Here is a 22,536-nt window from a genome sequence, read left to right on the forward strand (position 1 = left end):
TCACACACACCAACACACACACACACACACACACACACAGTGGCAATGCTTTATTCTTATCAAAAACACATCTCGGTTAATAGGCCAGCATCTGTTACTGAATGAGAGACAACCAAGCGCTGCTGCACACATCATTAGCTCTCCAAACACACACAAGGTTGTTGAAAACATATTCACATCACACACACACAAACACACAGTGTTGTTAAATGAATAAATCATGTGTTTTTGCATGCACCTTCTACGATTTGTTGAACCCTGGGCCATACAGCCAAAGAAAAAACATCCTTATGAGGATACAATTGTACTGTTTTTTGGAACACCTGTAACATATCATGCAAAGTCTGATCATCACTCTGAACTTTGGAGTCTTTCGGCTCCTGCATATCCATATTGTGCCCCCGATTCATAAAGATGTATACTAGCTTGCTCTTCAGATTCTCTCTTTGTTTTGATTTTCTGAGCCTCTTTTCTTCCTCCCTCCTCCTGTTTGTCTCCTGACACAAAAACAAACTCAAACTCATCAAACCAATCTGTGCTCAGAATGACAAATACTCCCACAAAAACACCAGATATCATGAAAAACAACAGGCAAGCCCTGCTTCTTCTATCCCAACGGGATAGCCTTCGGTGTAAAATGAAGCCAATGGGGAAGTGCACACAACTGCTGTTACTCGAGTATTCACCTGAGGCTGGCAATTAAGGCCAAGGAATCCCCATCAGGTCCCATATTAAGATCCCCATTTTTACATCCTGGTCATCCAAACAGTTTTGGTCTGAATGGCTCATTTTCTTATTGGCAAAAACAGTACAGATCTTTGTGATAACTGATCTGTTTTCATGCTGTTTAGCCTGGTTGATTTGACTGACAGGTTGGCACATTTTTGAGTTTTTCCTGCCTCCACTCCCGCTCTTTGTGTAATGCTAGATTGATTGAACGTTGGGTTAAGAAAACATTTCCAATATGGCAACGCCCATCATTGGGCTTCAAGACTCTTCTTTAGAAACCAACGGGTGATGTCACTCAGACTACCTCCATGTTTCATACAAACTATCCTCTTGTCGCATGATGTAATACTGTAAGAATGAGTTTAAACACATCGATCTTTAAATCTTTTGTGTTGCCATTATGGTATTCGTTCAGTTTGACCTGCAGCAGGCTCAGTCAGATTGTGCATGCTCTGGAGCTAATCCACTGCCATCCACTGAGAATCATTGGACAGGCAATGCTGTGAGTTATTTGTTTGAACAAAGAGATGTTAAAGAAAGTATATTGATCATTATTTTATGAAAACGTTTGTTTAAGTAACAGTTATGTGTCACGTAAATGTAAAATGTAACCTTTAAGCTATTACAGGGACAATGAATGTCTTATTGTTTTTATTTTGCAGTTTTCACCAACATGTTAATAAGGATCTGTGACAGTAAATGAAGAAAACTTACTCCGATTCCTCCTTTATTGACAATTGTTTAACTCAGTGTTTAGTCAGAGTTTCAACACACTGCACGAGAACACTTACATCTTTAAAAAAAGCAAAAGTCCCAGCTGTCTATTAAAGGGGCCAAAGGTGACATCTTTAAGTTTTCTTTATACAACACATTGCAACATTCTAAAATACAATGAAAGGATTAAGACTGCTGAATTACAAGTAGAGTGCGGATTTATTCTGCAGTGTTTATGTGTATTTGGTCCTGAAGAGGTGGACCAAGTTGAAAGCGAAGGGCAAATGCTGAAGGGGAAGGGGCGGTCACGTGTTGCCCCGCGCACAAACTCTGGCACATCGTCAGCCTGCCCAGCGTTCTGTGACCAATAAATCACGGCAGGTGCAGGAGAGCAGTGACAGTGTGCTAAGGTCACTCTCTCATGAATAGGCAACATCAACCGTTTGCTGCTGCTGCTGAAACGGCATTCAGAGAACTTAAGTGGCACTGTAAGCTCCTGCATGGCACCCTGCTCACCCTTTTACCCATATGATGCAAAACATAAAGCCATCAAAGACCATACTTCATGAAATACAGAAAACAGATCGCACTTGACATTCACCTCACACAACACACAGTCAAATGAGATCCATTAGATTAGATTGGATCATGAAAGTTTAATTAATAAAATGGAGATGTGAGGGAATTGAGTAATCAAGATCATGCCATCCTGAGAACTAAAGGCAAAAAAGAAGAGCTTGAAAAAAAAACCCAAAGAGAACTTTAAAAAGAACAGAGAATTACATCATCCAATTCTTTTAATTTCTATTTTAGGTTGACAAGTCACATCTATTCTTTTTAACTTGCTGAGCAAATAATGGTATTTTTGGCAGTCTTTTCCTCCCTCCTTGAGGAAGAGCAGGAGGAAGAGGAAGAGGAGGCAGAGAAGAGATGACTGGGTTTTAGGATATATGAAGATATATCAGTACATTTCCTCATCCTTCATTAGATTGTCTATTTCGGTCCATAATCTGAATCCATCGGAGGGATAATCTAATGTTTGAGCAGAGGGAAAGATGTCTGCCGCCACAATGTTTAAGAGTACGTCTGATGGACAATGTCAGACATAGAAGGCTACATGTATAGAATCCAAAATCAACTGTACAGACACCCATCAACATTTGAGGATCACTTTCTTCAAGCCCCCCTCACTGTTCAGAGAATTTCAAAAACAACACAAGAAGAGCAGCATGAGCATCGGCACTGAGAGCTCAGCCAATACAAACCTGTTTACCTGTTTTAAGATGCAAGAAAACACACACACAGGCTGAAGATAGAAAGGCCTATCAACGCTACCGGAGGAAGATTGGAACAAACTAAAAGATCATACCACACTACGAGCCGGGGATGAAAAAAGAGAAGAAAAAGCAGAACATCAGTCTCTAGTCACCTTTTGTTTAGCTGTTTCCATTTCCTTTTTTCTTTGTCATTTTGGAGTTTTTCTGTATGACATTACAGTGGCAATTTTATTTTAGGTTCAAGTTATTTTGTTCCACTGTGGAGCTGAGACATCTGTGAGACTTTCTGTGTGCAGAAGTCTGCTATGAGCTATTTCAGTTGTTTTTTAACCGCATGATTCCATCGTTTGTTGTGACAAAGAACGATTTTCAAAGGGAACATGGAAGATAATAGGGATTTGTGCCGAGTCCATATGAAGATGAAGGAGGAAATGTAAGGAAAACTTGCATTGCTATAAAGAGTTGTGATGGGAACACATTTGTAACAACTTCTCCAGCTTCAAGATTTCCCATCCATCCAAACACAAGCATTACACTCAAAGACTGGAGGGAAAAAAGAGAAACTAAAGTTTGAAGAAAGAGGTGTGTGTGTGTGTGTGTGTGTGTGTGTGTGTGTGTGTGTGTGTGTGTGTGTGTGTGTGTGTGTGTGAGTAAGTGTGTGCATGTGCCCACTGGTCACACCAGCCTCCCAGTGATGGATGACAAGGCGGGCTCCGGTTGAAAAAGATGAAGAGACAAAGAGACAGGGCGGAAAAGAAAGATGAAGGAGGAGCGATAAATAGCAAATGAACAGCAGAAACAGAGAGGGAATTATAAATGATTTCTGTATCTTGAAAGGGTAAAAAAAATACACTACAAGACAAGATTTCACACAGAACACCAAAGCCAGGAGAGAAAACAGAGACATAAAAGGGCAAATGAGAGATGGAAGAGGAAAGAATAGCTATTAGCATGTGACTCAGAGGATGAGTAGAGGACACAAAACGCGAGTGTAATTGCCTGACTAATTGGAGTCTTTGTTTCCAGCTTCCCCTTCATAGGAGCGAACGCAGATAGGCAGACAAAAAAGGAGTTGACTGGGCTGGATAACACGAGACAGGGGACTATTTGCAGACGCTGTCCAAAGTCTGTGGGATATGAAATATGAAATATTCATTTGGCGTGAACGTATAGAGAGTGTGTTTTCATCTTCACTGACAGGATTCTCAAAGGAAACAGGTCTGTCTAAAGAATATACAAAACATGGTTGGAAAACACCCTAAGGACCAGTGTGCAGATACTGACGCACACAAACACACACACACACACACACACAACCGGTGCATTTGTGACATGGTCGGCAGACTACTTCACTTCTACTTTTGGCACACTCCTTTTCTCGTATTTCTCTCCTTTCTTGTCACTTATCTCGCCGCTAGCCACAGCAATTTCCTGATTCTCTTTCCAACTCACTTTCTCATTAATGCTATCTGACTGTCATCCCCTCTCTCTCTCTCTCTCTCTCCCTCCCCAACACCCACAGGTGGCCTTTAAATAAAGAGAGCGTGCCCCGACGAGTGCTCTCCTCTCTACATTAATGATATCAATGTTTAGAGCGGCCCCAAGGAGACACACAAACTTCCCTTTTCTCCTTCTCGCGTTCCTTGCTGCCCCTCTTCACTCCATTTCTCATGCATTCCTCTAATCCATCAGAGAGCTATCACGCTGCTCTCCCCTGCAGCCTCAATAAATCCTCTTTATACCATCCCCATACTTCGCTTCACCCCCCCCACCCACCCCCTTATTCTCCTTCATCCTACGTCTACTTCTCCCTCTCTTCTCCTGTATCTCGTCCGTCGCTTCCCTCTTATGCTTCTACGCGCCGCCTCTTCTCCCTCTTCCCACCGCATCCAATTCCCCCATATGTAATTATCTAATATAGCTTCATAGCATTACTATCGCCAATGCCTTTTCTTCCCTACGCCTCTACGTTGCCCCTGTTCTCACTTTCGTTTCGTATTAACACCCTGTCTCCTCCGCTTCTCTGCTAAATGTGAGGATGTGAAATGTTTGATCACAATTCTCTGCTCCGCTGAGGTTTTAGTGTTTGTAAGATTCAGAGAAGCGTACGCTCGTTTCATCCCTGCAAAGTAAAACTACAATTATCACAAGGTGTCAAGGTCAAACACTGTACATTTACAAGCTCTCTAGTAGGGAAGGTTAGAGGTACATAATCATACATTTGCAAATGGCGGTCGTAAAGGACAAGGCTTTCAAATCCACATCTTACACACTGACATAAAACAACACGCTCATGTTACCAGATCGTGCAGTATATCGGTGTTGTGTGTGTACGCAGGGATACAGCCTAATCTTGTTTTTTTCTGCATGACTAACATTGGCATTGTTGTTCTTTTTTTTTTTTTTTTTTTTTTTTAACAGTTCAGCTGAAATAGTCCTAAAAATATATATATTGTGTGAGAAGTATTTTATTAAAACTACATTTCCCAGCTGGCTGCAGCTTGTTAGTACAGCGAGTAGGTCCTGGTTCAAATCCTCGTCGGACAGGGCCTATTGCATGCTCTCCCTGTGCATGCGTGGGTTCTCTCCGGGTACTGCGTCTTCCTCCCACAGTCCACAGACATGCTCGTTAGGTGAGTTGGTGACTCTACATTGCCAGTAGGTTTGAATGTGTGGCTGGTTGTCTGTGTCAGTATGTCAACTCTGTGATTGACTGGCTAACAGTCCAGGGTGTACCCTGCCTCTCACCCGTTGACAGCTGGGATCCTCTCCAGCCCCCCGCTACCCCGAACAGGAAAAAGCGGTATAGATAATTGATGGATGGACTTTTCCCAGCTACAGTCTTCAAAACAGGCTGCACAGTTCGAATCTAACCTGTGGCTCCTTTGCTGCATGCCATTCCCCACTCTCTCTCTCTCTCTCTTAATTTCTGACACTATCCACTGTCCTGTCACAAAATGTATAGATGTAAGATAGAAAATGCAGTTATTACATGAATATATCATCAGCGTTGACATTGATCATTCTCATTAATCCGTTTTTTTTTTTAGAATTAATATATAGTCGCGACTCCACTGGTTTTCATACTGAATTAAATGTTTTGCTAAATCACTGTCTTCGGTAAAAATGGCATTGTCAGTAGGGACCAAGCACATTCATTATTAACACCAGAAGACAAGTGTTTACATCGTTTTTCAACGCACATGCTTGAAGGCAAGGTGAAAAGAAGCAATGTCAAATCACTCTGAGGCTCTTATAGCATTGCATTTGGTTGCAAACACTTTAAATATGTCAACAGTTCTGCATAAAGAAAAACTGGAGAGAAAAGTTTAAACCCTGGTGTACTTTCTTACCGCACACTTCCTGCCAAAAATGATGATATATGAGTGTGTATGGAGGGAAGGCTAAAGACAATTGGACATAGCCTTGATGCTGTAAAGTTGCAGGGGCTTGTTTTAATCACCAAATAAGAAAACAAAATAAGCCTTATATGTTGCCTTCTAAGTCTGATTATGTGGCTGCATAACCATTGATCTCTCCTTATCACATCTCGATACATCCAGATTTTCACTTAGTCAATTTCCAAACAGTGTACATATCCATTCCCCAGCTGCTCACAATGTGATTTATTTTTTCTTTCTTCAGACTAAGCTCACCGTCCATCATCATTACCGTCTTTAATCACGTTTGGCCAGAAGCAGCCCTGTGTTACCATTTGCTCTTACTCATGCATTACTGCCAATCAGATGTCCACTACCATCATCTTTCACAGCTCCAGAGATGTGCATCAACATCCCCAAAGATATTGAGACATAAGCCACAAAAACCCACAGAAACACACACACTCAAACATAGATTTGTGTCTCAGCATGCTCCCATCACTCACACAAGCAGATGGCGGGCCTGAAGGCCTGAGGGAGGAAAACGGGACACAGAAGTCACTGCAGCTTTCTGGCAAACGACTTCACTCTAATTCAACTGCTACAAAATATTATCCAATTACCTTGAGTGGAGAAAGGTTAGCATCAAGGTCGCTATATTCACACTCAAACACAGAGAAACATGCAAACATTTGCTCATATTTGTGGGAATATATTCATATTAACAGGCAGTGCAGGTGCAACACTTGGCTCATCTTCAAGCTCATTCAGTATTCCTCAGATGCCATGAGCACAAGTACTTTACTTTCCTCTCTCTAAATGCTTGAGTCTTCGCGCCAGCTAATAGCCAGGAGTGCTTAAATGATTCAATTATAGATACTGAGAGATCCTATAGTGAAATAACTGGTCATTCTCGGCTAGGTTTCCCTCATTGTTGCCGGGAAAAGCTCAGTTAACTCCCTCCTTCCTTCTATTATCGGCCTTTGGAGGATTTTCCGTTAAGTCGGGTGTATAGAAAACAAATCGGAGTGTGTTAAAGCATAAAATGAAAGTGAGAGAAAGACGAGAAGAAGAATGACGAAGGGGAGAAAGTTAGGAGAAATAAAGAAGGTTCCTGAAAGGAAAGGGCACAAACACACTGAAAGAGGAAATGAAGAATCAGCGCCCACACGTCTGAGGAGGATTCAGCGTAAATGTCATTTCCAGCAGTTTGTGAAGCGAAAGCTGCTCGTCCAAAATGCCAGCTGTGGTATCACATATATACCCATTCCTCTTCTGCCTTTCTCCTCACCACGGAAAGTTATAGGTCATCAGAAGGAATTTTAAATTTCAATCATTTTACTCCACAGACCAAGCTCTGAAGTTTGGAATCTCATCTGGTCTGTATGCACGGGAAATACAGACATCACTCACTTTGACTCACATCCAGCAAGAGCTTAATAGTTCTTTATATCCATGGAACAAAATTCACTCCAACATACAGCCTAATGTGCTACAGGAACGACAAGGATGTTTTTCAAAAATTTAAATATACATGTAATGTGTTCTGATTGTTACTTCCTGTTTTGGGTGAATGTATTCTTACTGTACATGTTTGCCTCTCTATTCAAATGCGCATGTCTGGAGACCCTCCAGTGCTTTCCCCATTTATGGATGCAAGACAGGTACGAGCCTGCAGCTTAAGTAAGAGAGAAGAAGAAAAAAGTTCTGCTTGCAGTAGATCGTTTAAAAAAAATACAAAAAAAAAAAGTCACAGATGTAAGAAAGGAGGAGATTGAAATCCCTCACTCATAGCCAGGGGCGAGCAGAGGAGCAACACCTGGAGGCGTGCGGCGTAGCACTGCAACTCTGGCGTGCTTAACAAAGACGAGACCCAAACTAATAACTGAGGTATAAACACACAGCAAGGCTTTGTGAGTTCTGCTTAAACTGGATCTCATGCACACAAAACTTTATTGACACACGTCCATTGACAGGAAGATGTACTTGACTTACCAAAGAAGAGAGATGCATTTTAACTTCATGACTTTACAAGTTTGACTTCCATTCTGCGTCAGTTCATCGTATAACCCCTAACCCTGGTGGTCTTTTGTGTTTTCTCTTTTTTACTGGATTATTTTAGTTTGGCTTTTGATTGACAACCCCCTCTGCTTGCCTCCACCACCCCAGCCTCTTCCTTTCTTGGCCTGATCTAAAAGGGGGGTTTGCATTACCCTCCCAGGAAAGCCCCCACATACTGTATGCTGCTTGGCTTATTCAGGGAGCATCTTAAGAGCAGAGCCCTCAATGCCAAGCATAGTGCATATCCATTTGATGAGAAGATAGAGTACTTTATTTATTTGACAATAAATGGTTACTTCCATGAAGGAAGTGTTACTTACTGAAGTACAATAACTTTGTGATCAGTTCTAAAGTCTTAAACTGTTAGATTATGTGATACATTTACTTCTCTATCTTCAGATTCGAGCAGCAGAGATCTGAACTAGCTCTTCTTGACTAGACAAGCTATCTTCCTGAACTTACTCATAATAATTCATCCATGTCTGATTCAGCTCAAACAATTCTAAAGTTCTTGACATAAATAATGACTTCTCTGTATGCAACTCATTTTAAAGAATTTTGTAAAATGTGGATATGCCCTGGTTGTCTCATCAGCTGGGTTTCATGAAGCTGTGTCGGAGAGCAGGGGTGATGTTGACGGGGTTATCTGGGTAGATCATCACACTCCCTCTCTGTCACTCCTCGCACATGCTGTGACAGCACCCAGCGGAGACTGCCAAACTCAATTCACAGGTATATGAGCAGAGGAGGAGACAAAGAGTTCGACTGACAAAAGGGGAAAGCTTTCAAGCTGACACAGGTGTTATGTTCAAAACCATGACAACAGGTTTCAGTGCCATCAAAGAGGGCGGAGGTTTTTGACGCCTCCTGCTGCGATTCGCTCTAGTTTAAGTGGTTAGAGGCTTGTTTTTGAATGTACAACAGGTTGTCCAGTATTTTGAATAATGGTAGGGCTGCAGTTACAATTTATATAATCAATACCTTTCCCCCTCTGTCATTTTTGTGGATCTAAAAATGCCTTTTCAGTTCCAAACACAAACTGTTACCTACAAAAGACAAATGTTTAGTTCACTTCTGAAATAGTTAGACAATAAATGGATATCAAAATGGGTTATTTCTAATAATTTTCTATTGATAAACATACTGATTATCACTATAACTGAGTGTTGGTGCTTTTCTGTTTGATTTAATGTAAAAGGTTAGACAAACGCGATCATTTGATGATCCTATTTATTAAACAATCAATGTACACATCACAGAAACAAGAAGTACAAACGCTACAAATTCAATGTTAAAACTTTAAAACTTTATTTTTTCTGTAAATTAATACTGATTCTGTATCTTATATCCACATATTTACACTTTTGGGGGATTTACATGTAATCATCAGACAAACTGAATGACTGGAAAATGCTGACGGTGAAAGTTAGACAGAAAGAGAGTGTTCTAGCTTTCTTAGCTTGATTCAGTAAACTCCTTTACACACACACACACACACACACACACACACACACACACACATACACACACACACACACACACACACACACACACACACACACACACACACACACACACACACACACACACACATCATTACCACCAGGTGGTCTAGGCCAGGTGGTGGGGATGACTAGCAGATCTCCCAAACAGGTGTACTGCTTGAACTTTCCTCTCCGTCCCATCTATTTAAAATGCAATCTAGGACTAGCTTTCAAACATCCCAGAAACAAGAAGGCTGCTCTTTTGGCTATTAGCAGGTATTGTGTGTGTGTGTGTGTGTGTGTGTGTGTGTGTGTGTGTGTGTGTGTGTGTGTGTGTGTGTGTGTGTGTGTGTGTGTGTTGGGGGGGGGGGGGGGGGGGATGAATCATGCAGTTGTGATTGTTGTGTTGCCAACCTGTTGTGTATTTTTCAAAAATAACATTTCAAACAAAAATGTTAAATCTGTGCGATAAGATCTGTGTGTGTGCACATACTTCATGCCACTCCTACAAAAGTTTCGACACTCCCCTGCTCTTGGCCCTTTGCAACTTCAAATTACTCCACAGTTTAAGTCACCAAAGAAGCAACAGATAGAGCGAGAAGATCTTAGACAGAGATTGAGACAATGAAAGGGCTGGGGTGTTTGTTTAGCACCATGGACAGAGGCTACATTTCTCGCCACATCCCTCGCCACATCCCTCGCCACATCCCTCGCCACATCCCCATCTCCCCACATGTCCTGTTTCTCTTTAGCCTAGGGGCTGATGCTAAAAATGTGGAATAGGGAGGCACACCTGAAAATAGTAGTTTGAGTCATCCATGATTGAACGTAACCACAGACAGGCAGGTAACTGCACAGTGTTTAGGTCTGACATACTATAAGTATATAAGGGCTTTGTGTGGTCGTGGGTGTGTACATCTGTGTGTGGGTGTGTGGCTCTATATTGCTGGTTTGAGTAGCCTCTGATTGCATCACATGGAGGCCTCCAACAGGCGAGTGAAGTGTTTCAAGTGAACCCCTCAACAACAATTTCAATTCCTGACAATATGATTCAAGACTGCAGCAGCCATTAGTCACTGTTCACTCAGTTCTACTACAGTCGGCCGTCCGGCTCCAATGGACTGAGACGGATAAATAACTGCAGTCCAAAGCATGACAGAAAAAACAAACACAAAAAAAAACAAGCCACAGCAGGAGTTCCTGTTGTGCTTCATTTTGCTGTTCAATTACACTTCTTTGTTCGGTTGTGTTCTGCTCTGCACCATTCAGCTCCATTCTTTTATGCTTTGTTCTACCGCAGCCTTGTCCCATTTCACCCTGTTCTGGGTCCAATATCATAACAACTAGGGACACTAGCACACACACACTGTTCAAGCTGCTTTAAATGACGGCTTTGTGGTGGAATAGCAAAAGTCTCAAATGTCTACTTGAATAAAGGATTTATGATTAATAGCCTCCAGTGCATTTACTAAAAATACATTTATATTTTGACGATGTATTTCTTTATTTTGTGCAAATAATTCAAATTACTGGGTATTAAAGACTGCCTAATGGCTTATTATTATTGCTGTGCTCTTACCCTGATGCATTTATTGTGAGGAATTGCTATCTGTCAGCACGTCTAATTTGCTCTTTAATTTCTATCCCATCTCATTTAAAGACCTTATTTATGAATGCATAACAATTTATCCTGCTGCACACACAATTAAGCACGCTCAGGAGCATATTTGCCTTAAACAGGTCGAGTAGGGATGCATGTTGCACCGTGCTGCAGAGGGAACATGTGCAAGATGACAAATAAACAGCCCCGTGCTGTGGGATGTTCCAGTAGAGTCATCAGACGCAGAGAGGGATTCTAAATGTCACGGTATTAAAAGAACCCGTGCAGATTAATGCACAGAGGCAAGAATTAGCTCGCATGCAAAAATATGAATATGATCTTCTCACGCACGCCCACACACAGGCACATCAAACTAGATTGTGTCTCATTATCTTAAGCTACACTTTCACGCTGCTTTTGACACGGCTCCCCAAAAGCATGTGGTAGTTTTTTATCTGTAAAATAAAAACAGATTTGACTTCAATCATTAGCCACTTCTGCTCCTAAAACCCAACAGCTCTCCCAACCTTTTCATCTCTGATGCACAATATTTCATAACCTGACAGCAGGAGTAATGCATCTTTTTACAGATCAGGATAGAAAATGAAGTCAAATTAAAACAGTAATGAGCAACAATTGGTGTATGAGTTGTCAGGGGAATGAGATCTTATTTGGGTGACAACGCACAATAAAATCATGTTCTTGTAAACAGTTCTGCTACAGTAACATGCCCAAGCTTTTCAAATCTATCCTTCAACATATATGTGGATGCAAACTGCGTAAGTATAACACGCACTATACCGAAAAGACAAAGTATCAGGCCAAAAAACACACAGTGTCGTACCCAAATCTCTCCCAGAAAAGACTTTTTCATTTGCCTGTCACATTCTACCTCCTTGTTCTGTCATGCTGTCTTCTTGTTGTCAAACAGAACGCAACTCGCTTATCAGACATGGAGAGAAAATAGAAAAAACTTCCCGCCTGAATCTCCTCTATTTCTCTTCTACTTCTTCTCTTCTCGTTTTCATGTGCTGCGTTGTTGCCTGGTGTGCCTGCTGTGCGACCCAGGCATGGTTAATCCAATGCACTGACAATAACAAACAGTTAACAACATTAACTAATTTTTAAAAAAGGATGACAGTGTGTTTCTTATATATGTGGTTTTATCAGAGTATTGAATGTTTATACTTATCAGAAGGATATATACTGATTCAAAAAGGATTATACAGTATGAGAAATAGAAAGATAAGACCTGAGAGGGATGAAGTGATTCAAACTGGATTCAAAGCAATGTCCCAATCATACAATAATTTCAATAAAACATTCAATATGCAACAAGCCAGTGCGGCTGTGGCTCAGTTGACAGAGTCGTCACCTCTCAACCGGGAGGTCGAGGGTTCAATCCCCAGCTGAGCAACATGTCCGATGTGTCCTTGGGCAAGACACTTAACCCCGCATTGCTTCAGTGGCGGTGTATAAATGGATTAGTGTTGTACTTACTCTCTGATGAATGTTGCTTTGGATAAAAGCGTCTGCTAAGTGAATTGTAACATATTAAATGTGTCATTGCATTTATTTCAACAACTTTGGACTCGTGGTCTCTCTTGAATGATATGGGGGACTTATATTAACATACCATGATTACATAAACAACTGTTTAAACAGGCTACAGAGAAATGCTTATTATAAAGTATTCTTTTCAATTTCTGTTACTTTTGTGTTTATATCTTGACCAATTGTTACTAGATTTTGATACCTTTATATATATATATATATATATAATTATTTGTATTACTTTCACGCTTTCCATCAGTTTTTAAGAACCAAAATAATACCATAACATTTAACTTAGTTTACACTTTTCAAGAGAGAGATGTGGATACCTTAACGAAGCCCTTTTTCATTTAAAAGGTAAACTGATAAAACTCCCTGGGGTGTTCGGATCAAAAGTCTCATATTTTTGAGTTGGATCATAAATAAATTTAACTCTAGTCCTAAAACTCAAAGCTTCCAAAATATATTCTGCAGCCCCAGTGTTGGGAGTAACGCTTTATTTAGTAAAGCCACTACTATTAGCAGTAACTAGTCATGTATCTAGTTACTTTTCAGACTGCACACACCAGTGACCCAGCTCAACTTAGCAGACCAAGGAGGAGCCACTCCATCTAAACAACCTGGGATTGATTTTAAAGGTCACATATTATACTACTTTTCAACAAGTTGAAATAAATCTCAGAGCTCTCCAAAACATGTCTGTGAAGTTTCTTGTTATCCTGTATCATGCCTCTTCTTCAGCCCTGCTCAGAACAGGCTGTTTCTGTGTCCGTAGCTTTAAATGCAAATGAGCTGTGTTTGACCACGCCCCCTCTCTGGAAGGGCTTGGGTGGCTCATGCTTTCAGAAAAAACAGCTAGCTGTGTGAGTCTCATCCACCTGGGGGAGGGGTTATTGCCTTTTGTGATGTCACAAAGGGAACATCTCCAAACGGCCTGTTTGAGCACACATTTTTTGAAAAGTGGAGCAGGCAAAAGACGGAGAGGATGGACTAGTAACGGTAACTAGTTTCTTTTGTTTCGACCCTGCTGATGTGAAAGGCTGGTTGACTGTGTTGGGGGTTAAATCAATAAGAGCATAATTCACCATGTCATGATGAAATAATCACATTAAGTAATGAATGATTCTGAAGTATCCGCAAACGCTGAATGGATGACCCACTTGTGAAGATCCACTCGTCTCCCTGCAGGAGGACCCGTACATTAAGAGGTCAACAGCCTGTAAGACTAATTTAAGGATCCTCACAACATTCAACAAGGGAAGTTCCCGCTGTTGTGGTCGGACACAGTCTCTTTGGCAAACAGAATTCCAAAACAGTAAGACTGAGATTATTTTGTGTCCTTTGCCATCAGAAAAATGAAGTTAACATTAGTTAAACTATTTTAATTCTATTTTTAATATTGTGCTTTTATATTATATCTATGTGTTTTCTGGATATCTCTATGGGCTTTGTTTTTTCATATTACTGCATGAGCAACACTGGCATTTGAAAAAACTATTAATTCAAGTACTTTATAATAAAATCAGATAATAAGGGTGTTGTATAAACACAGTAGAACAGTAATAAGTCCAAAAAAGCAAAAAAAATAATAAAAAAAATAATCTCACTCTCACTTCACAGTTATGCAAATATAGCTTTCAGCATTGTGGCTGTTGTTCAAATTGTATTTTTGTTATTTCATGTGTATAAATCTATATACATATATCTGTGTGCATGCCACATTCACATTTTGTGGAGCAATGGAGACTTCCAACCGAAAGTTGTGTTTTTGATATTAAACAACAATGAAGTATATATCTGTAAAATGCCCTGCATGTGACTTAAGTTTGATTTGTCATACTGTGTGTGCATTGTGACACAGTGGGAAACACAATATCTTCTTATCATCGTTATATTAATAACACCAAGTGCATGCTTTGACCAGTTGTATTTTTTAATGAACCTATGATATGATAATGATAATAGTGTGGCACATTTTATTCATGATCCGCTGCATTAAGCTGACATAATGTTCAACATTTATTCTACATTTTACACAAATCCTGTTTCTTTTTGTGTTGCTCGTGTCCTCATTAAACTGGCACAGATTAGAGGCGCTTGAATATTCTGAATGTTCATAACAAACACATTATCAGTGTGTGTGTAAATAATTTAAGGCAGCACTCTGCAGCACCATCCAATCCGGCAAATGCCGCAGCCCAAAAGAAAATGAGCCCCGTTCTTCAGGACCTTTTTCCCTCGCTGCAAAATCATATCAACTTAACAATGGCTTTAGAAGCAAACTGGCTGCAGATCAGCGCTCGAACTGAAGGCTGCTTTTATGCATCGGCTAGGAGCTGATAGGTCTCATGTTACGTTTAGCGGAAGAGGACTTTAGACTGCTATGATCATCCATACTCTGAGAGCTGAGAGCGCATCATGTCATGTCATGAGAAAGAGAGAAAACACACACGTACACATATAAAGGAGAGAATACTTCTGATTTCAAGTCACCAGTGAACACTTGAGTCATCAATTTCTGTACACTATGATAACTGCTCCACGTACAGACCATGATGGGAACAGACTGCTACCTACTGTTAAAAGTGGACAGGTGGAGAGACACTGATAACAGCCACAAGACCAGTGCTTAGAGAAGCTCCAGAGGTGGCATTTATTTGTGGCCAGGCCTTCCTTTGGTCTCTGTTCTGACTTGAGAGGCAAATAACTGTGCTGTTAAGAAATGTGTGTGTGGTTGTCAAAGGTACTTACTGCACGGACTTGGAGGACTGGGACCTGAACTTGCTGAACTCGCCCGGAGCAGTCCACTCTGTACCCAGCTGCAACACACAGGACAAGAGACACAGATCAGGGCAAGCGAGAGAGAGAGAGAGAGAGAGAGAGAGAGAGATAGAGAGAGAGAGAGAGAGAGAGAGAGAGAGAGAGAGAGAGAGAGAGAGAGAGAGAGAGAGAAAGAGAGAAAGAAAAGGGGAGCAGCAGATAAGTACAGCAATATAAATGTCGGAGCACAGGTTGAAACTGAAGAGCTATGTGTAAAAAAAGAGACTAAGTTTGTGATTTTAAGAAACTGGCTGTGACTTTTTTTGGAAGTGTAAAATAGAAGGATATCAAAAGGTTGCCCTTAAAAGCTATTTTTTAATTCAGAAAACATACTGGATCATGATTGCATCCCTGGCTATGATAACCTGATGCCCCCCCCCCCCCCCCCCCCCGTTTAAATTTGACTGAAAATAACTTGACAAACCAGATAATATGGCCTGAAGCAACAGGGAAAGTCAATCAGGAGTCAGTGTGAACAAACAGATGCGAGCTTATGGCTGTAAATACATGGGAAATCAGAAAAAGTGACTCCCTGCCAATACTGACTCAAGAAGCCGGCTCATCGGGACCCCCAGGGACTCCTGTTTCAGCTCTACAGTCACATCACTGCCCATTCATTTCCACAGCTAGCCAACACAACTAATTAGGGCCCCTGCTGATGCTGATCCATAATGAAAGAATAAAGCTAAGATCACAGTGGGCGAGACTTTAATTGTTTGTGCTGGCTGCACTTCATGGTCTGAATCTGGTCTGAAAAACATGAAGGGGAGGGCTGCTGATCATCAGCCTGGGTACAACAATGGTTTCATAGAAAGCAGCGTAGTGACACACACAGATATATGAACGTGCAATCACAAAATGCTGCCTCTGAATGTGTTTGCTGGCAGGAGAAGAGAGCCAGTAAGTGAAGAAAAAAAAACCTTTAAAAACAGGCAGTTCTGTCCGTCCACAACCATCAGGCCCCTGGCAGAATTAAAGCCTGAGAGAGTCTCTGTGAAGCATTTGGCTGGAGAGGAGGAGGAGGAGGAGGAGGAGGAGGAGGAGGAGGACACAATGTCCGCTACTGTGCCTTCACTGTGAAACCCGCAGCATGTTGCTGCTGTAGTACATTTCCACACTGATATTTTTTCCTCACAGATTCGTCCTCCGGCTCAGAAAAATAAAGAACGGTAGGTGTGAAATCACTGGGAGAGAATGTTGATGTAAGAAAGTGTGTAAGGTAGGAGATGAACTCCACTCAGATCAACTGAATTTACTGAGTTGGAAATAAAGGTGGAGATTTTTATTTCAAAACTATCTGTGATGGTTGATTCCACCAAAGCATTAACATCGTTTTGTCAATGATCCTTGAATGCAGTTGACAAATTATGAATGGATGGATCAGGTTTAGGGTTGCCATTGAAAAATAAAATCTAGAAATTTTAAATTAGAATGAATGTTTTATTGATTTTACAGCAGATGGTCCTCGGGCAGTGGTGTGCATCAGAGATTCTGTGAAAATATGACAAAAAGAAATAAAAGAGTTCTCAACTAATAGCATTGCAGTAGTATGAGGGTGGATATATTTGACACAGGATAGTCCTGAATGTTATGCTAGCAGCAGAGTAACAGAGATAAGTAGGCTGATTTCCTTCTAACTCACTTTTTTCTTCTTTGAATTTCCCTCAGGATCAATAAAGTATCTATCTACCTACCTACCTATCTATCTATCTATATATCTATATATCTATCTATCTATCTATCTATCTATCTATCTATCTATCTATATATATCTACATATCTATCTATCTATCTATCTATATATCTATATCTATCTATCTATCAATATATCTACATATCTATATATCTACATATCTACATATCTATCTATCTATCTACCTATCTACATATCTACGTATCTATATATCTATCTATCTACATATCTATCTATCTACATATCTATCTATCTAGCTACCTATCTACATATCTATATATCTACATATCTATCTATCTATCTATCTATCTATATATCTACATATCTATCTACAGTACATATCTATCTATCTATCTATCTATCTATCTATCTACAGTACATATCTATCTACAGTACATATCTATCTATCTATCTATCTATCTACATATCTATCTATCTACATCATTTGAGGCTAATAAAATACAATAGAACACAGTTTCTCTGGAGCCATTAAAGGCTCTATATTATTAATGTTTCACATAAGCAGATGTACTCCACAACACATGCAAAATGACTGATGCATTGTGTAATGCACTTCCCATCCATAAAGATATCCACTCAGTGAGTGTTAGTGGGTCTGGGTAAATGCCTGTTCAAGGTCTTACGTGTTCAAGGTTTGTGTTGCTGTGTATATGTCTGCGTCTGTTTGTGTATTCATTTATTTTGCTGTACTGGTTGTAGTGTACAGTACGTGTGTGTATGGTTTGTGTTTTTACTTGTTTTTCAAATGACAGCAGCTCAGTCAGTAGGAACCTGGGTTGGGCCGATTCAAGTCCCAGAGCGGACCATAAAAAAATGTAAGTTGGTCTGGTAGCTGGAGTGATGCAGTGTCACTTCTCGAGTGCTGATGTGCCATTGAACAAGTAACCAAACCCCCAACAGCTCTGGTGTGCTCCCTGTGTAGCAGTGTGTAGCCGCCCCACTCTGACATCTCTCCACTAATGCATGTCCACAGGTCGTGTGTGCATGTGTGTAGTTCGGGGCCTGTGTGAGAAGCATGTCTCTCAATAAAAAAGTTTAAAACCAGAATTTTCCTCAGCGATTAATAAAGTATGTAAAATTAAATATTACAAATTCAATTAAAAATGTGTGTTTTCCACAAGGTCCAATACATTTGTGAGGAATGGACTTTATTTAACTCCATCCTAAAACACGATTTGCTAACCTACATAGATAAACATTTAATTTGTCAGTCACTCTCTATATATCACGTGTTTGCTGGTTCGTACATAAAAAAGTCTGTGGAAAAAAGAATGTAGCTCAACATTGATACTGCTATGCTAAAATCCTTTTTTGTCAGTACTTGAAACCTTGACATTTTGAGGCCAGACAGCTTAATTAAAGACGTATATTTGCTTATTTATAACACCAGCACTGTGACTTGTAAATACTAAATACTGCAAGAACTAATTATCCACTTCACTCACGATACTCCCGATTCTAAATCCAGGCTTTTTATTGTTGTGATGTTCTTCTGTGTCACATTGTGCGTGTTGTAATAACTTGTCTTCTGAATAAATAAATAAAAACACAGACTCTCTTTTATAGAAGACAGCTTGGAGTTTGTATTATGTTTTGCACAGCATCACAGATGTGTCGTAGAAGCTTATATAAAAGTTGTCAAAAGATTCACAACTGAAAAGTGCTGTTGACTTCTTCTTAACAGAAGTGGCCAACTTTTTGTTAAGTACTTTAAAAAATGGTTGAGTAAAGCAGGCATCTCAGCAGAACTCCAAAGTATTACAAAGTAGATTCAAGCTAAAAGAAAAAAGATGCAACTAAAAGTGTTGCACTGAATATAAATGGAAAACTTGTGAAACAACAGAGTTGAAAATGTCTCCAGTCGCTGTGCTCATATGTTTATATTCTCCCTTTGAGTGGATTGTTTCCGTGGTAAGAGTTTGTTCAGATAAAAAAAGAGAGCGATCAGACGACAGAAGCAGCGCCGCAAAAAAATTCATCTCAGCCAGACACGTTATAAAGAGATGACTCCAAATAAAGTCAGCTGTTAATTATTCTAGGATAAGTGAAACAGGCTGACACGTAATCATTAAAATCATGATTCAGACGAGAAATGAGACACAGTCAAAGAAAAAGAGGTGAAATATCATGACAAGTTGATATGGATTATATTTAAGGAAACGATGCTTTTGACCTGTTAAACTCAAAGGAACTCATTTTGGATTCAAACTACAGGATCTTAGGAATCATTTATCCATGGTTCAGCTATTCCTGGGACTAAACACAGATGATCAGGAAGGGGATGTCCCAATAATACAAAACCTGTTTAATACTAAAGGTTTGAATGAGGATGATTAATAACCTGTTTAGAGTGTCTCCATCACCATTTTTCATCCAGGCTTGTTTAGTCTTCTGCTTTTGTTTCTTCACCTAAAGATGAAGCATCACTACAGCAAGCTGTTCTACTACAGTAGATCTGCTTTGATGCTACCTGACTTACAAGAGTAAACTAGCTCAAACCTTTGACATAGTCACTTGGACCAAAATCACATCACACTTTTTTACCTCAACATCAAAACTTTTAGTGTTACAGACTATTCAATCTTATAACGGGGCTAGTTATTGTGATACATGCAATGACTTTGCCCAGTGCAATGTACTGCTTATGATACCTATAAGTTATGAATTCAGACACTCACTTCTAAACATTTCTTGTACATAAATTAGGGCTGTCAATCGATATTTTTTGAAACTCTATGAATAACAGCATAACCCTGTTAGGATGTCATTCCTAGCTTCCACATTTAAATTTTGTGTACCTCTGTTCTCTGCACAAGGCTGCTTGTCTCTCCCCTCTTTCTGATTGTCTCGCTCCCTCTTCATCAATGTTTTTTGAAATAGTGACAGGAGCAGATTTTATAAACGGGAAAGATTGTACAACAATGCATGTAAGGGCGCGGTACCGTGCCCAAGCATGCTTCATCCCTTAAGTCCAGTTTGTTTGACTAGTGGGACTGCTCCATACCGTGCTAAAGCACAGTACACTTCTTTGGCCATGGCACGCTTCGGAGGTGTGCTTCGGCACGGTACAGTTCATGCACTAACACAAGCACGCGGGTAAACAACGTTGACAGACTTTATTATGAAGAAATCCGGAGGGTTCTGTCTGTATATGACTAAAATGACTCAAAGTAAAGACACAAAGTAGCTGTCATGTTCTCCGATGTGTGTCTCTTTTATTTTTTTTATGGCTGTATCTGATCCAAATTTGAACGTAAATCAGCACATCTCTGTATGGTTGGGTTAGGGTTATGATCAGTGACATATGATGTAAGAGTGTGATTAATCGACTCAGATAAATCTTTGACCCACAACTCACAGTATTTAAAATATCCTATTCATTCTGTCTTAAACTATACTTGTACAGACACACCTGTGAAGAGTGCAGGATGATGCCCACAGAGGATGACAATGTCTAATGCAAGCTGCTTAATTCCGTATGTAAAGATATAAATGCTGCCTTAAGAGCCAAGCTACATGACTCTTCACCTAGGCCTTGAGCCCGTCTGTCTGAAGCCTGACTCCCTGCAAAATGCCCTCAACATTTATCAATCTCCTTTCAGTAGTTTGGAGGACTTAGATTATCTGAAAAGGCAGTAAAGATAAATTGCTTTTCGTTTTTTACAATACATACTGTATGTATCAATGAGATAAACACAATTAACTTTGTGTCATAAAAGGTTCTTGTTTCCTTGTTTCCTCTCTCAGGTGGTTAATCAGCTGTATGTGAACAGAGTCTGGATCAAAGACATTGTTACAAGGACAAACGACAAGCAGGTCCATCGTTTTCTTTCCCATGAAAATGGCAGATGTTCCTCAAGGTAGGCTAGCACAAACAGGAAGAATGCGCGCACACACACACACACACACACACACACACACACACACACACACACACACACACACACACACACACACACACACACACACACACACACACACACATGCTTTCCCAGTGAACAATGACTCATTGCTTATTGAGAGCAGCATCTCCTCACCAGAGGAGGCGGGAGGTAAATCAGGTGGAAGATGCCAGGGAGCCATGAGGGGCAAAAAAACACGCACGCACGCACACACACACACACACACACACACACACACACACACACACACACACACACACACACACACACACACACACACACACACACACACACACACACACACACACACACACACACACACACACACACACACACACACACACACACTTATTGCGTCTTAATACACATCTCCTCACTTACATATTGCCCCAGTTTACTTTTACTACTGAAGTCTCCTTAGAGAAATATGCCAGGGAACTTGGGGACTTAATTTCAAAAACTTGAAGGACACAAACAACCCAGGTATACATGGAGCATGCTCTGATGTAACCTCTATCTTTATCCTCTATTATACAAACACAAACACTCTCAGTCTCTGTCTGAACTTCACCCACATATGCAGGTACCTCAAGAAAACTCATTTCAGATAGCCACTGGCCTTGAAACACTGAGAAGTGGAACACAAAGAGGGTCAGAAATATACCAAATAAGAGGGTGTAATGGAGCTGTGGAGACATTACCCCTCTCTCGATAAACTCCTTTTCTTACATAAACTCTTTTTTTTTTCTCAATATGAGAGAAGTAATAGAAAAACAGCTCAGCTGTGATATAACTTCAGAGTGCTGTTATCTTTTTTTTTTTTTTTTTCCGTCTCGCCTTCAGTGTGGTTTTTCAACTGAATTCAAGCTGCGACACTCGTCCTTCAGTAACACTTTTCACATGATTTTCAAGCATGTGCATGAGGACATGAGGACACACTGACATGCTGTGAGAAGATGTGAAGCGTGAGGGGTCAGGCCTGCACACTCGTTCTGGTTGAAATACCTCATTTTAGAAGCATGTCTGAAAGAAAACAGCAACACTGACATTTGGAGAAATGTTTGAGAGAATATATTTTTTTTTAATAATAGGAATGAAGGTCACAATCGAGCTCTACCAGTGAAAAGACTCTAGATTTGTACCTTGTGGGTGCGTAACATAACTCTAGGTAAATAAAGCAGACCACTGTTTTTGGTGTTTTTCTTTGATACATTTGATACAGTAAACTGCTATTCAACCCATCTGATTAATTCTGGCTGAAATTCCAGTGACACTTTAAGTAACTTAAAGACAATGGCTAT

At 40.3% G+C, this 22,536-nt stretch overlaps 1 protein-coding gene across 1 annotated transcript in view; it reads right to left on the reverse strand.

Moving 5' to 3' along the window:
- b4galnt4a (beta-1,4-N-acetyl-galactosaminyl transferase 4a) overlaps positions 1–22,536 on the reverse strand; it is a 158,513-nt gene that overhangs the window by 27,640 nt on the left and 108,337 nt on the right. The window contains exon 7 of the mRNA XM_020641850.2: positions 15,551–15,618. Within this exon, the coding sequence (XP_020497506.2) occupies positions 15,551–15,618 (68 nt within the window). The remainder of the gene's footprint in view (positions 1–15,550; positions 15,619–22,536) is intronic.

This window comes from Labrus bergylta, chromosome 7 (genome assembly GCF_963930695.1).
Source record: "Labrus bergylta chromosome 7, fLabBer1.1, whole genome shotgun sequence".
Lineage (NCBI taxonomy): Eukaryota > Metazoa > Chordata > Actinopteri > Labriformes > Labridae > Labrus > Labrus bergylta.